The sequence below is a fragment of the Pelecanus crispus genome, chromosome 7 (genome assembly GCF_030463565.1).
Source record: "Pelecanus crispus isolate bPelCri1 chromosome 7, bPelCri1.pri, whole genome shotgun sequence".
NCBI lineage: Eukaryota > Metazoa > Chordata > Aves > Pelecaniformes > Pelecanidae > Pelecanus > Pelecanus crispus.
Genome location: NC_134649.1, coordinates 38,055,521 through 38,072,677, shown reverse-complemented (window position 1 = coordinate 38,072,677; position 17,157 = coordinate 38,055,521). Strand labels below are relative to the sequence as shown.

Below are 17,157 nucleotides of genomic sequence, written 5' to 3'. Positions count from 1 at the left end.
CGCTTTGGCTGGTGGTGATGTTGAACTAGAACAATGGGTCCAAAGTGTTCTGTCCTCTAAGCTGCGGAGAAGCTGAGACCAAATGTGCATGTCTGGATATTAATTCTTGGGATGCTCTAGAACTATCCGAACGCAAGAAATATTTGCCTTTATCTTTGCTAAAAATTTACTTGCTTGTGTGTGGCCCATGCTGCTTGTATCCAGAGAGAGCTGGCTTACCAACTCCTTTTGTTTCTCTGGCTCTAGGAATATGAATGAGAACAGAAGTTGGTGTGACCTGTGGAGACACATGCTTGCATTTTGTTTAACTGAAATGAACCGGTCTCAGATTCTTTCTTTATTTTTGCTCCTAATGCTTGGCACTAGTCTATGGGAGTTGAAAACTTGCAGAGTACCATGTGTGAGTTATCTGACTGGGTTAACAGAGTTTGCCATTAGCCTCGGTCATTCATTTTTAAATGTTTTTATTTAGTGTTATTTTCAAATCCTTTGCCAGTTTATTCTGCTATTGATTTTACTGTGTAAATAATGGAATAATGTTAATCAAATTATGCATATTTTATTTCCTGGTCCAGAAAATAATCAATGAATGTGGGTTATTGAACATTTGACCAACAGAGTCATTTATTAGGCTGATACATTAGTGAATTGTTTTGATATCTTCCCATGCCTTTTAAAATAGAGCTGGGGGGTTTTATTATTTTGTCCTGTCTTCATCTGTCACGCAGTGTGCCCTGTATATGGGCCTTGATTACTGTCTGTATGAATGCTAATTGACCCTGTAAATGAACAGTTGCCATCAAATAGTCTGTCTGCAGGTTAGGTTTGTTCTTAGATTCTGGCTCCTGTGGTACTGTAGATACTCAGAGTGGGCATTTTCCCTGATGTGTGCCAAAAGGATAGTGGAGCAAGCGTCCTAACAAAAGTTTATGATACAAAGTTACAGGGGCACGCAGGGATTTGGGAGAGTTGGTGGGAAGAGGATTGTGCCAGTTTTAAAGGACCTGCTGGGGAAGTACTTACAGCGTTAGCTGAGGTAGCTACTATTAAGTCTGCTCTTTCGCAGAGCAGAGAACAGCAGGAACAATTGGGTGGTACAGTGACTTATTTTAGTTCACAAAGTCACTAGCTAATAGAAAAACTGAATCAGCTGGTCCCACCCTGCTGCTAATGGATGGCTGGAGATTAGGATCGCTGAATTTAGGGTGTCTATTCTTGGCACTGACACAGGAAAATTTCTTTCTCTGTTGAGCAAGGAAGCTCCCCCTCCTCACCTTCCCTGGGGAGGCATAAAAAATAATAATTAAAAAATACATGTTACCTTCATGAGAAGTGAACTTTTCCTCCAGGGAATACTGCTGGGGAAAATTAGCTTCATAGCTTCCTGAAAGGCTGGGAGAGAGGGAGGCGGGGGCACATAACGTCCGCCTTCCCGGGTTCAGCATGGGGTGGAAACACGCTCTCAGAACCAGGCTGTAGTGGAATTCAATAGTACCCGTCTGTAAAACGCTGCAGCTAATCTGATGTGGGCTCTCCCAAGCCCCCTGCTTGCTGCTAGAATTAAAATAAATTCCCTGCAGTTTAACTACCAGTTTACCCAGGAGAAATCAGGCATTTATGGTTTGGCTTTTTGTTCCTATTCTGATTAATTTCAGAGCACTGATGGAATAGTAAGAATTGTAAATTCATTAAGTTTCAGCATCACAGTACTTTTCTTTTGTGCCCCTTGTGTACAGCACCCCCCTGGATTTTAAGGGTTTTTTTTTTTTAATAAAAGAACAACATTTATTCTCAAAGATTTTTTGGCTCTCTAAAAGCAAGTGTGACATTTTTGCTGTTTCACATAGAAATCAAATCTATGAACTGAGTAAACACCGTATTTTAAAAAGGTAAAAAAATCATACTTAAAGTAGCAAACAGCCTTGAATTAGTACATTCTAGTGAAAAGTCATGCCTAAGCTTCCTGGTTTTTCTCATCTGCTCAGGTGATGGTAAGTGTTCTGCAAATACCCAAGTACCCTTGCACTTCTTTTGTACTGCTCACTGTTTCCTTTTGCTGGCTTGCCTCCTTAATGCTAAGACTTGAGTAGAGCACTGGGAGTGAAAGAATCAAAGCCTTACTACTGTGTTCGCCAGGATCTTTGAATTTACCTGTCTGCAGCATATCCTTGAGCCTCTCTTTTCACATCCTTGCTTATTTATCCGGTGGTGTCTTGGTGTTGTTTTTGTTTGTTTGTATGTGTGTATTAATGTAGTATCTGAGAAATTTGGCTTTATAAGATTTATCATCTGCCTTTTTGGTTAAGTTAGTGTTGTCTGAGATGCTGTATAGTGCAGGAAACTTGCTTCTAACCAGGATGGGGTATTTTGGGATCCGCACCTATGTTGCACCTTGGTTACAAAACAGTTGCCCAATTCAAACTGGAGTTAGGATTTTATCTCATGTTTTTGGACTGTTGTAGCAGTGTGTGGGTGCTCCTGTTTTGCTTTAGGCCAGATTTGTTTTGGGGTTAGAGTAAGTCTTTAGGGGTTAGTTTTAAGGCAAATCAAAATCTGCCATTCCTTCAGAACTAAGAGGGCACTGGCAAAGGTTTATATTTGCTTAACTTGATGATTTAAAAATGATGTGAAATACTAGTCCAGTTTTCTCTTGCAAAGAGGACTTGAGGCAGGGGAGAAGTTCAGTGGAAGGAAGTTTCTGTCAAGCATCTTTCTGGCGTGGTTCTGTGGAGGCAGAGACTGTTGCCCTCTGGACACTATTTTTACAAAACCTTGGCTGCCTGACAAATGTGCTTTCGATAGGAAAAAGAGCTAAGCTGGCAACAAGTGGCTTGTACTGATAAAAAGGTAAAAGCAGGGCTGTGAGTGCTATTGTGAACCACCGGTGTCGCTTTAAGGAGCACGATGTGGGAATCTTGGTGGAAAAAAAGGGCAAATGAGATGCTGTGAAGAAAGTTTATCCCTCTGAATTGGCATACAGTGGTGGCTGTGAATGTGGGCTTGCTGAACTGTAGCAGGTTAGCAGCCCCTGGAGTCGGAGACAAGCAAATTATGAAGATAAACAGCAACTGTTGTCCTTGGTCTTGTGCTTCTGGAGACAGGCTACTCACCAGTCAGCTCTTCGCAGTTCTGTGGGCAGAGAGACTTGTATTAAGCCTAATGCCATCTCTGAAATATCTTCCTCTCTGAATTTTACCTCTGTGCAGCATTGCAGATTAATTCCAGTCCGAGTCCTGAAGCAGTTACTCAGTTCCTGGTATAAATCCTTTATATTTGTCACATTATTTGCTCTTTGGCTTCCCTGGACATGCAGGTTTAGTGCAGTGAGTTTCAGCTGAAAGGTGAACTGTAGAAGTGCATCATGCTTTCCTGCATGAATCAGATATTCTGCCTATTTTGAAAGTGTTTGCACAAGCAGGATTTATCTTAGGATGCTTGCTACAGCGTCCTGTTGTCGAGGATGCTCGTAAATCAGTAGCTCTGTGGCAGAAACAAAAGAAGAAGGAAAACTCTCTGCCTTGCTTGCATAGCGCAAGCTGCACTTTCAAGTTTGTGTAGTGAAAAATATATGCATGTCTCAGCTGCAATTGCTTCCCATTTTAAGCACAGCAGAATGTTTTGCTATGAGAATGGGTTTGTCCTTCCTAAAGATGCTTTCTCTGTGTTCCTCTGACATTAAGAAGAATTAATTCTCTCTGTGTATTTCAAAGTTTTTAATGTATTTTTCTCATTATTTGCCTTGCTCTTAGGCTTTACTTACTTGGCGGTAATCACGTTGCACTTGTTTCTTCAGCACTTTCTTTTATTGTTTCACAGCCATGGGATGTCCTAGTTTTATTCATAGCCACTCTGTTCCCAAGTTTTGTGGGTTGCTGGATAGTGAGTTTTCTTATTGAACTTGTTCTCGTGGGGACTGAGGCCATCATGTAGCTAACGTGCTTAGTTTCTGGAGGATGGAAGAATCACTTATTGCTTAATAGAATGTGTTGCTAATTGTTTGAATATTGGTGTGATCTAAGTGTCCCCAAGGAGAAAAGTATTGTTGCAGGAGCAAGATGTGCAGGGTTAAGTTATCAAGACTTTTATCAGAGCATCTCTTCTGAAGCTTGAATGGAAGAGTAAAAGCTTATCTTTCAGCATCTTTTAAAATTGTTGGGTTTTTTCTCTTTTTACAGTAGGATAACAAGAGCTGTGTCACAGCAAGTGCATTACCTGAGTGGTCAAATGGAAAATCTTTGTCACCATTGCTTAACAGATCTTTCCGGCCTTTCGGAAGAAGGATGAGATATTGTGGAGATGAGTACTAGTAAGCCACTGCAGGAAGTTTGAGAAAATAGTATTTAAATTTGTTGATGACCAGCAATGACCCAGACTATCCTTTAGGGAGCTAGACATTTTGAAAAGCAGTGGTTGTGAAAATGGCATTTTTTAACAGTTATCAGCCATATTTTGTCTTCTAATTCCTTATGGCTTTTTATGAGTGAAAACACGAACGTTTAGTTTACAGAGTACGTGTCCAGTTTATAGTAGCTCAGCCACATGCTTAACCAAACTGCTGAAGGAGAGCACAAAGGAGGAAAAATGAACTTGCCCATGAGTGAATAGGAACATCGAGTGTGGTTCACTTAAGGCATGCGACCAGACTTCTGGGGAGGCAGTAAATTAGTATGGGGGTGCCAGAGTATTCCTGTCCGGAAAGATTCCCAAGTGCAGGATCATGTGTGAGCAACACTGGTACTTTTTTCACTTAATCCTTTCCAGGTATCTTATCAGTAATACCAGAATTTGTTTCACAGAGTTGTGCCTGTGCACTGAATTCAAAATCTTTGCCACAGAAATACTGTTCCTTGAATTTTCTGTTGCATGGTTGCAGTGCCACTAGGAATGAAGAGAAGGAAATTTTACCTGCTCAGATAGTTAAGATTCTTCCATCTGACTGATTTCTAGGTAAAGGATATTTCATTAGCTTACTAGGGCTAATGTTGCATCTGCTGTTTCCTTATAGTGGCACTGTAGTTCCAGCAGGATAGCAAGTAAAACACTGCATCAGCCAGACAATGACGCTTTCTGGGTGACTGGTATGGTGTACAGACTAGTACAGGCACAAAGTGAGTAACAAGACCAAACTGTACAGCAAAAACTGCTTGAGTGCTGCCTTGCAGGCACAGGCAGTGACCTGGGCTGTCTGCAGAACCTTCTGTGACTCTGGCTGGGAGAAGTGGTGGATGTCACTCCATCTACTGTAAACATGCAGACGCCACAATTAATATTTTTCCTGCTTTGAAGTCTGCACATGAGTTTGTTTGGTTCTGCTTGGCTGCTGATGGTATGCTAAATACAGTAATAATACAGAGATGAAGGCAATCAGGTGAATAAAAGTGCACAGCACATTCACTAGTTAAAATGCACTGTAAAATAGGAATATAAAAGATGCATTTATTTATTGGCTCTTGTTTAGTTTTTCAGTAAAAGTGTTTGAGAAGCTTAGGGGGGGAAGGGAGGGCTGTATGCTCATTAAACAGAAATACCATTTCTGTTAAACAGTACTGAGAAAAGAGTGGCAATGTTTACTGACGACACAACATATGGATTAACACAGTAGAATAAATTTGTCATAAAAGTGTACTGGCTAAGTTGCAGAATCTGCTTGTTTACTCATATGAAAAGACTGGTATTTTGTTCACTCACCAAGAAAAGAATGGCTTGCTCCACATGACTGGGTAGTAGAATTTTGCAAGGTTTGAGTAACACCTATGGTTATTATTTATATTATTAAATTTAAAATGCAGACATGCTTTTGGGTCTTACAAGTGTATGGACAGCTGGTCTTGATTTTTCTGAGGTTGTGTAAGAGTCACCTGTGGGGGAATCGGTTTGTCAGCAAGGCAACCAATACACCATTTTATTTATTGGATACAAAAATAAATTAAGAATGTTACTTAGTTTGCAAAATCAAGCACTTGAAAGTTAGGAAATACCAGATTTACAGTTGCCTATGCAACATTAATTCTGTTCCCCTGTGCCTCTACCCTGTGCACTTAATAAGGCAGGGTTCCTGTGAAATTTTTTTGGATGTGGTCATGTAAAGACTCTATCATGGGGCATATCAAAGAGGGACAGGAATAAGATTGTATGGACATCTGGCATTTCTTAACTACTTAAGTGCCCAATTCTGCAACTTTAAATAACTTAGGTTTTATATAAATGTAATTTCCTAAGCATTTTTAAAGTAAAAAGGTAAAGTAAAAGTAAACCTATGTATTATTGAACTGTAACCATCCCTCTACTGTACACCTTCACTAGGATTTGAATTACAGATATTCAGCAGTGTAGCACAGACTTGTATTGCTTGATACCACAAACTTTGTTAAGCAAATGGCAGGAGGAAACTGTTATCCAAGAGAGATGATGGACCATTGGGATTTGGGCAGAGGATCCACACCCTGGAGTTAGAGATCACTGGGGAGGGGACAGACTTTGGATGTTTGCACCCTGTGCATTGTACGTTGTTGTCCATGTGGTGTCTTCAGAAGGGGATGCAAGTCTGTGTCAGGAGTCAGCTCTCTCCTCTCCCTTAGCATCAGTTGTTTCAGGCAGCTCTTTGCAGGCCTGTCCTCATTGCCTGCTTAATATCCCGTGGGGATTTTGTAAGCCTCTGTTCTATTTGTGGGCAGTTCCCTTTAGAAAGAAATTAACTTACTGTCACTATACTTGACCTACTGCTATATGTGCCAGATCTACGCACTGTTCCAAATGAAACTTGCTGGGTCTCACTGTTTCCTTTTGGATGTTTAAGATCTTAGAACCTGAGATAGCCACAGTTAAAACACTTTAAAATAGTTGAAGAAAGTGCCTGAGTGTTAAGTCATGGAGATACCACCAGAGTCCTGGCTGCTCAGAACTGCAGCCTGGGAAGAGCCCTCCTCAGCTTGGCAGTCCTCTCTGTGTCCTTCTTACAAGGCCAGGTCAAGACCTCTGCATCGACAGATCTTCTGCTCTACAGAACAACCTCTTTCTTGGTTTGTGTTTGGATAGTAAGCGTTACAGGGTTTTTAATCTTCATGGCATTTCAAGCCAGGGCTGGCTGGTCTGGAGATGGAGGTCCCGAGCAGTATAGTAGTAACAGTCTGTAGCCTCTTCTTTTCCCCTCTCTGTTGATGTTGCTTTTCTTACATAAAGGGAACACAGCATAGATTGGTGTAAAGATTAGTAAAACCATGACATCAACCAGTTTCTTCTCACTTGGTAAAATGAATGAGTTCTTAACTAGGCTATGTCAGGAATTTAGTGCCTGTGGGTTTTTTGGGATTCAGCCCTTCTAAACTTTAAATCAACATGAAGGAAACTTGCCCTATAAAGGTGTATAATAAAGTTAGTGCCCTGTTTGTACCCTGTCCGTGCCTGGAGAACACCAATTTGTATGTATAGAGCTTTTAAAATCTAAGCCTGTCTGGTTATGCAATTCTTACTCATTTTCCTAAGTTAATACTAAGGGTTCCTTTTCCACTCCTGTGCTCGTTTTTACCAGGTTCTAGTGATGGCAAAATGCTCAGCAAAGGGAAGGGTGATTATGGCTGCTTGTTAGAAATTCTCAAATGCAATTGTGCCTTTAACTGAGAAAGGAGGAGAAAGGCGGAGGAAGGAAGATGTTTCTTGCATCCAAGAAACATAGGCTGGGGAGAGATGGGACAAACATCTGAAAACCATAGTGGATACGTGGAGGTGTCTGTTTGGTGGCTTTTTGCTCTATTAAAACAGCAGTAATGAGACATGAAGTACTGAAGGAAATTAACTTTTCATCTCTGTTCCTTCCTCCTGGATGGATGTTCAAAGGCAGAAGTTTAGATTGTTCGCTTGGAGGATGGTGAGAAGGTGGTCTTTAGAGCCCAGCACACAACCGAAAGCTTCTAGTGCCAGAGGGAATTGCAGAAAGAAAAGCCTTTAATGCTTTTATGCTGATGTAAGCTCTTGAGGAAACAATGCGGCTGACCAAATTGTTCTTTCTCTGTACCAAGTTGTTCACCTAGTTCTTGGTAACAAACTAGAAGCTGGAACAGTCTTTGGAGAACCAAAAAAGCTGCAAACCCAACTGTCAGTGAAAACCTCTCAGTTCCTTTCTCCTTCACCCTTTTTGCGGCCCCATGTACCATCATTTTCTCAATGCATGAAGCCACATTTTAGAAAAGGAGAACAGGAATTTGCAGCATCCAAAACATTCCCATTTCTGACACAGAAATGGAAAGTGCTCGAAACTGTTTTCTAGAAATAAGAGCTGTCACTGATCATGATGAAGATGTCTCAAGTGTACTTTTTCTAAAGTACAAAAAAGTAATAAAAATACTTCTTATTTTCAGTGTTAGTAATAGGTTCTTTTTTTGTTCTTTTTCCCCTCCTGTTTTCTGCTTTGGTTTCAATGGGCCATTTTTGAGGGTAATCCTCAGACCTGTGTTTATAATTTTTTTAAAAATTTGTTTTATTTCTATTTAAAACCATATAATTTTAGATTCAATCAGAAAAGGTTATTCTTTCTGTGTCTCTTTCTAGTATTTAACATTCAGTGCTTTTACTTTCTGTCTCAAACCTTTTCTTATTTCCCATCTCATCTGGCACCGCTTTGTTTCCTCCTGTGTGTTTCTGTTCCGATTTCCTTCCCCCCCCCCCCCCCCCTTTTTTTTTTTCCCTACAGATATGTAAAGACATGGAATTATTTGCTCTCAAAATGTGTGTGATGGATTGTTTGAGAGATGGTTCAGATGACAGTAATTTCTAAGTTATCTTAAAAATGAGAGTGGTTTAAAAGACCGGACAGTATAGCTTGTGCTCCCTGCCCAGAGTTCTTTTTCCTTGGGATTATACTATGGTTTGCACTGAATGCCAGCACATGTGACACTAACTGTGGTTTTGCAAACAATATATGGTAGCCTAAGTACTGCTTAGATGGGGAGTGCGAGGTGGTTAATTTTTTCTGTGTACTTCTTGGTATTAGCAAAAGTGTTATGTGCCAGAGATGCACATACTTCACCTATGGTTATAAAGTGCTGTTTACTTTTCTCCTGCAAATACAAAAGCTAAGTGGGAAGGGATATTTCATAAAGTCAGTGCTATTGTGTCCTCTGGTCTAAGCCATAAAACAAGAGTAACAGAGACGTTCCCTTTGAACTTGAAATCCCTTTCTAAGCTGCTGATCTAACCTAAGTGAGAAGGGGAGACGATACCAGCCAGAAAATTTTTCTCTTCTGGGTATTTCCTGCTCCCCCCCGCCTTCTTTTTTTTTTTTTTTTTTTTTAAAGTCCTTAAGTGAGTTTGATGCTGCACCTCTGCCCATAAATTTAAAAAAATATTATCGTAATGTAGGTCAGTGAACTGAAACGCCACTGTACACCATGGGGGATTAAAGTCAGAGAGGCAGCCCTCTCCCACTCCCACTAGGTCATATGACAATATAAACAAGAAATGCAAGGAGCCTTCAGCTTTTTCTTGCCCTAATCCTTTGTTTATGCAGCACTTAAACTGACTTTTGGGGTCGTCTCTGTCTGGCATTAAAGCCCTAAAGCTTTTTGAAGTTTCCCTGAAGTTAATAAAATTAGTCTGCCCTCATTGCTAGGCCCCTTGCTGCTGCTTCAGAGCAGACTGCGTATCCCTTACTGTCTTTGCGGCATTTGTCTTTTTAAGTTAATAATATTTTATAACAAAAAAAAGAGTGTTTGAGAGAAAAGCAGAAAGATCTCCCTAAAGGCTGTTCAGCTAATAGGCAAAGTGATTGCCATTGTAGATGTTCTGAGAACTCAAAGGGGATTAACTTAAAATCCAGCAATTGGAGGTAAATTGCTGGTAAAGTAATTGGAAGTGTTGAGTTTCAGTTGGAGAGAACAACATGCATTTCTGTGGCCTTTTACACAGCAAGACTAAAACAAAAATTTAATTTTTCTTTTATTGTTATAAAATGGTCTTAAAATTGAGAAAATGAGGTTTCCGTCATAGCAATTATCTTTCCTTCACCTATTTATTTTACTGCAAAGAATGATCACTTATCTTAGTTCTTGTTACACCAGGCATTCTCTCATTATTTAGTTGTCTTCAGGGATAAATTGGTGATTGGCTAACCAGGGGGACGTGGATGACACAGGGTAGGGGTATTTAGTGTACGAGACTGAGACTTTGGGTCATAAAGGTTTTATTCCAAACAGCCTCTCAGGCAATTCACTGATCACTTCTTATCTCAGCCCCACTAAAGCAGTTGTTTTTCTAATGGTCTATAGAGATGTCCAAGGAATAATGGTGATACAGACAGAACATATCAATCAGCTAAAGGAAGGATTTTTTTTTTTAACAAGTTTACCATTGGAGCAAAAGGAACAGTGCAGCTGGAGCCCTTGGTTACTTTGCTAAACTGTGTGCACAAGAGGGAGGCCCTAAAAAGCACATTGACTTTTAAAAGATGAGAAGATGAGGGGTTTTAAAATCAAAAGGTATTAAGTGAGTATGGCATACCTAAAGAGTGATGGATTCTGTTGCTGTTATAATCATCAGTTGTAGGTTATTACTACCAGTTTACTCAAAGGTACATGACGCCTGTAACACTTGTTCACAGAAATCATTCTGAGTTTTTTTTTCCTGACAGCCTTGCTGGGAAGGCTCTAAACTGAACCATGCTAGCCTAGTATGATTGCTCACCCTGTAATTCCATTTTTAATTAAGTTAAAGATAACTTTGAAGTGCTCTTGGAAAAATAAAAGATGTTTATATTGTCTTCAAAGTTGGCTTCCTGTGCCATTTTGGGGGGGATAACTACAAAAATAATAGATATATGGAAGATCCTCACTGGAGTATAAGAGATCGTTTGTATTTCAAACACGGGGTAGGAAGCATATAGCAAGCAGTGCAGGAGAGGGATGTTTGGTTTTGAAATTCTTGTTCTAGGAATAAAAGATTTATAGAAAGAAGTAATATTTTTATTTCACCAGCTAATGCAACTGGAAAAATGAAGAAGGTTTTGAGAATGTAAGTGCTTCTTCAGGTTGGGAATTAACTGCTTCTTTTTCTGCTAGTCTTCTATTTCAGACCCGAAGAAGGCAAATGTGCCTGAAAGCTTATCTTCTTCCTCTACCACCACCTATTATCAGTGGCTCTAGTAAAATACATTATTCAGTTTTAAATTTAAGCCAGAGGTTGCCAAGCAGTGATCCTACCATTAACGGTTCACAAGCTGTTTTGAAGCAGTGCTTGTTGGAGGGGTAGGAGAGGACAGACACACCAAAAAACCAGAAACGTGACCTTTTTGGAAAAGATGAGGCATGGATATTCAGGCAGTGAATGTTGTTGAGACATCTGAATGCTGCTTCTACAGCCTTGACCCTGCACTCAGCTGGGAGTGGAGTTGCCTATACTGTTGTCATCTCCCTGTGAAAGAAGGAAGAGGGGCTGTAGACATTTCTCATCCTGCATGTGGTCCTGCCAGTGCTCTCTAGTGTTGTACAGCCCTTTCAAGGCTGTTTATAGCTAAGCAATTAAACCCCATTTAAAACAAAACAAAGATTAAATTTCTGATGCTAGATTTACTCCCATACTGAGATTGGCATTAAAATAGAGGCATACATATGTAACAAAGTGATAAACAAGAATGCTGGGGATTTGAGTCTATATATGCACTACTCTTAATGGAAGAGGCTTCAGGGAAGGAGAGTAGCTTATTAAACCTGCAATACCTTGAGTCATCATTTAAACTGAATAAAGGGGAATGTTCAAAATTGGTTATAATTCTTTACCATTCGAAGTCGCTTTGGTCTTTGAAACCCTCAGGTTTATCTAAAAATAGCTCCTAAGATATGAAGAAGAGCTGCAGCTTTTGCCACCAAAAAAAAAAAAAATCTTGAAAAGATTTAAGTAATATCCCCTTACTTCTTCTGATAAGTAAATAAATGTTCTTGCTGTGGCTATGAGGTAGAGTAACTCCAGGCGTTAGGTATACAAGGTTATTCACACCTACAGGATTAGGCTCACTTGACTGCACCTTATACTTTGTAATGCCTAAGGGAGGGTTGTTTATCTTGCCTTACCCACCAACCTCACTGCCTCTTGTTCCTGATAGCTTAATTAAGAATTCAGCTTGGAATGGTTCTTCCCACTGGGTTACAAACCTTGAAATTAAAATTGGATACAATGGTCATAAGGCTTTTAGTTTAACAAATCAATGTGTATGTAAAAGGTGAATATTTAAAAGGCTCTGTTTAGAAACTCAGTAATTCTGTCATTTCTTTGGAAGTGGAGCTGTTGGAGTGCAGTTCTGGAGCTAAGAGACAAAGGATGTTTATGTAGCTGATAATGTACTTAGCTGTAGGATAAGTAATGGTATAAACTTTTTGTGAGCATAGCTACTTAAGTGACTTTTATGGAAAGGTTTCAAAGTAGAAAAGAGATTTTAATTAACTGATCTTTAAAGCATGTTCTGATGGCAGGTTTTGTTCTTCCTATATTAGTAGAAAGGAGATGAAAGCAGAAATATATTCATTCACATAGTCTTCCATGGTTTTAGACACAAATTGCCTCAAACTCAGCAGTTTAGATATGACTCATCTAGAGTTTTGTTCATTTGGGGGTAAATGGTTTTCCAAGGGCAGGGTGGTAGAAGTCACCAAACTTTAGTGTATCTCATGGGTATAATTTTTCTTGTCATTTTAGATTGTAGGCTCATGAAGCCCTATTTCTTTTGCAGGTGATGGATGATTACAGTGTGATTGGTCGTTCATTGTTCAAAAAGGAAACAAACATCCAGATTTTCGTGGGTCTAAAAGTCAAACTATCTACAGGAGAAGATGGAATAATAGATGGTGGTTTTGGACAAAGTGGCAAATTTAAAATCCGAATTCCAGGTAGGTGCTTCTCAGCTAAAAAATACTAACCATAGAATCATAGAATAGTTTGGGTTGGAAGGGACCTTTTAAATGTCATTTAGACCAACCCCCCCCCTGCAGTGAGCAGGGACATCTTCAACTAGGTCAGGTTGCTCAGAGCCCTGTCCAGTCAATGTTTCCAGGGATTGGGGCATCTACCACCTCTCTGGGCAACCTGTTCCAGTGTTTCACCACCCTCATTGTAAAAAATTTCTTCTTTATATCTAGTTCCGCCCTCTTTTAGTTATCTATGTCAAGTGTAGGATCTTTCCGTATTGCAAGTCTGAATGTTACCAGTAGTCTCCTGAAGTTCTGAAATTGGCTCATACTCAGTTGGACCACTGATGATTTGGTAGATTGTACCTCTTCTAATTAAGCGATGGCGGCTGTGACTTATATTTGTGCGACTGAATGGCCTGAAGCCACATCTCCTGTGTCAGCAAACTCTGGTCTCAAAATGACTTCTTGTTGAGTGTCAGTAACATCGAAATCATGCTCTGCCCAGAAAGGTTTGCGGAAGTCTCTCCTCTGAATATACATATGATTTGCACCCAGAGCCCTTCTAAACGAATAAAGGAAAATAAAACTGCAATCATTTTTACCTGTAGCTACTTATTAAATATAGTATAGTGGATGCAAGTTCCTTAAATTGACTCTGTTGTGCATGTTATTACCTAACTTGCCTTCAAGCAAAAACTGCTTGATAAATGAGTTTTTGGAGATCTTGAGAGTGGTTTTTCTTTTTATTGCTTGTGTCTCCAGGTTTTATGATATTATATATTACTGTATTTTCATCCTTGGTGAATAACAGCAAGGACTTATGCCTCCTTAGGTTCGAGCATGGGAAATGATGGGTGCTAGAGTTTATAAATGTCATTACTGGTCTTTTTTTTTTTCCTCCTTCTTTTAAGGTAGGAAAGTTGTTCTGAGCCTTTTCAAAAGGCAATAATAGGTGCTGCATTTAACTCAGATGATGGGATAAGATTTTAACCATACTAGGAGTACTTTGTATTTCTGTAGTGTGTTCCGCCCATTTGTTGCTAGTTAATCCTCCGCCCTCTTTAGGGAGATGAGCGAGATTACTTCTGTTGTACAAATGGAGAAAAGAAATCACGATGTTCTATGACAGTAAACAATCACATAGCGATTGATCTACAGAAAAAACGGAAGGTTCCTGATTTCTTGTAGAAGATGGACTATTTTTACATTTAACTTAAGGTTTGATTCAAGTGTACTAATTTTGACCATCAGCAAATTTCCTTTCTTCTTCCTATCACAAGATAAGAATTTCTGACTAGACAAAAAACCTCCTGTATTCTGTCCTAGCTGTAATTCCAGTTTTGTCACCAAATGCTAAACTTTGCAAACAGGTCTGAGAGCCTAATTAGCAAGCACAGTGCATATTTAAAGAAAGAATTTGCACCAGATATATGTGCGTTTTGCATTTTCTATTATGGAAAAGCTTTTAAGCGTTCACTGAGATAGGTACCTTGAAGTGGGTGGTGAAATGCTGTGTAAGTGACCTTAACGCTGAAAAGGATTCAAGCTGAAAATCAAGATGATATCTTTCTTAAAAGCATAGTGCTTTTATCTCCCAGAAGCAAAAATATGATGAAAGAGAACAGCAACAGGAGGATGGCATTTACGTTGCCATTTCCACATTTTGGATGGAGGAAACTGTTCTTTATGGGACACAGAAAAGCCTAATAAGGAGTCTTTGTCGCTGTTGTGAATATAAGCAGGAGCTGTAATTGTGAACCAGCAGTCACATTAAGAAAATCATATACAGCTTTAGAAAATAGCCTTTTGCTCTGTGTATTGAGTTAGTGGGAAGAAATGATACCTTTCACCAAGGTGTTCATTATCTAATCTTGGTTATATTCTTCTGATGTTTAACAGAAGACCATGAAACAGAGGACCCTTTATAGTTTGTTCTTTCAATGAGAAGAATATATAGTAGAACACTAGAATTCAATACCTCTCTAAGGTAGGCATAATAATACAACTTAGTTTTCTTCAGTCTGGGTCAAATTTGGGTACTCTTGCTATCTGGAAAGAAGAGGCAATAAGCTAAATCAGTTCAAACTAAAAGTATCAAACAAAGTGTGGCTAGCGAGGCAAAAACCCACAGAATTTGGAAGGGTCTAAAAACCTGTGTCTTTAAGAGTTGCAGAGATTTGTGTGTAGGGGGAGGGCTATTGCTGTGATGCTGTTTAAGTCAACTGCAGTTCACATTCCTTTGTTAGGTCAATGTTGCTTTTTTAATGTGTCTGCATCCTGTTTGTGGGTTTTTAGATTTTGAATTTTTTTTATTCAATTTAACTGATCAAACTCTTCTCCCCCCCATCCCCCTGCCCCATTCTTTAGCCTTGCCTCCCCTTGTATAGTCTCTCTTACAGATTTCTTTTGAGAAGAGCTCTTTTTAGTTTTTCTGAAGTTATTTCCCTGCGATTCCTTCACAAATGTATCGGGGAGTGGGAGGGAAGGGAAGGAAACGTGCAAGTTGAAAACTGCCTTGGACTGCCTTAGCCTGGCAGTCAGTCAGTCCTCTCATATTTAAAACCAATCTTAACTCTGGAATTGAATAGCTTGTTAGGGTAGTTAACCTGATGATAGCTGAGGGCTGGTTTTAGAAACAAACCTTTACATAGCAATAAAAATCAGGTAGATGTATCGGAGACTTGTGTCCTGACTGCTTAAGGTAATAGTAGACCATGGCATGTTGTAGGGTGTTACATAGAATCACAGAATTGTTTAGGTTGGAAAAGACCTTTAAGATCATTCAGTCCAACCATTAACCTAATACTACCAAGTCCACCACTAAACCAATTAAGGGTAGAGTAGCAATTTCATGTTTCCTGCCTTGGTGGCTGGATTATTTTTTAATGAAAGTCAAAGCTAGGAATCATTAAGGTTGGAAAGGATCTCTAAGATCATCAGTCCAACCATCAACCCAACACCACCGTGTCCACTAAACCATGTCCCAAAGTGCCCACTGGTGCCAACAGCCTCCAGAACCATGCCTGCTCACTTGAGCAAGTGTTGGGCTCCCCAGGTGTTGTTCCGTAGTCACTTGGAAATGGCTTGTGTTTGCCTGGGAATGTTGTCTTACGTCATCTGTGGGCTGAAACTTGGCAGACCTCATGACTGGGAATGGCAGAACATGGATCTGTTTCTTATTCTGGCACTGTTTGTGTGCAGCAATAATTTGGATACTTTGCTCTGTGAAATGGGGATAATTACTATCCGTTCTGGAAAAAAAAAAAAGAAATCTCTAATTTAGATTTATTCCAGAATTGGAGTATTACTATTTCTTGAAAAGGCTTAATTATCTTCCTTTAGAGTACAAAAAACATACCTAGAGTACAACATGCGATTGGAAGCTCCTCAGTCACTGAAAGATGTCAGCAATTTGGAAGAAATTCAGGGAAGAATAGTAAGAAAGCTGGAGAGGCTGAAGGGATTGATTTATGAGGGAAAGAAGATGAAAAGAAATGCATGAAACTTGGCTAAATGATGTCTAAGTGGGAGATATGATTATCTGCAAGTATTTTAAGAACATAATGGAGAAGAATCCCTTAGGGTGGTCCAAGAAGGTAGAAGTAAAGCTAATAACATGAAATAAAGTGAAGTGTAACTTGACTGTTGAGAGATGTTATTTAGCAGAGATTTCTTGCACTGCCAGATCATGTTTGCAGAGGAAGAAGATGTAGTTCTTGAATACTGATGTAGTTTGCCTGGGTGTTTGCTAGTGCTTGTTTTGGGGTAAAATGGACAGGCAGCAGAGTGGTGGAAATTAGAAGGACAATGTATTTTTCATCTCATTTCTGGTTTTGTGTTCAGGCACACTTCTATTGCTTGAATGACAAGGTATAACCTACTTTCTAGAGTGTTTGCAGCAGGTTTTTTTTAAAAAAAAAAAAAGTATTTGCTGGCAGATCTGCTATTCCGTAGGGCTGGATTGTGGAGCTGTTTGTGTTTTAACTGAGGAAAAGGTTTCAAGGAGTGTTAATCGACAGGATGACGCTTACTTTCCAGACTGGTTGTATGATCAAATACATAGAAAGGGGGACATAATCTCTAAACTCACAAGAGAGCTTTGCTTAGTTTAACGAGCTGCTTAAAAAACAAACAGGATTTGAAAGGCAATTTAAACTAGTGCTTTTTAAGTTATGCTAGCTACTGATGAAGTGCTTCTTGCTGAGGTGGGTGATATGTGGCAGCTGTTTTAGTTGTAAATGGGAACACCGCATTATATAGTCAAGGT

General features: G+C 39.5%; 1 protein-coding gene across 2 annotated transcripts in view; it reads left to right on the top strand.

The window, feature by feature from the left end:
- Positions 1-17,157, top strand: part of EEFSEC (eukaryotic elongation factor, selenocysteine-tRNA specific) — a 128,610-nt gene that overhangs the window by 73,535 nt on the left and 37,918 nt on the right. For both annotated transcript variants that reach the window (XM_075713752.1, XM_075713753.1), the window contains exon 6: positions 12,713-12,869. In XM_075713752.1, the coding sequence (XP_075569867.1) occupies positions 12,713-12,869 (157 nt within the window). The remainder of the gene's footprint in view (positions 1-12,712; positions 12,870-17,157) is intronic.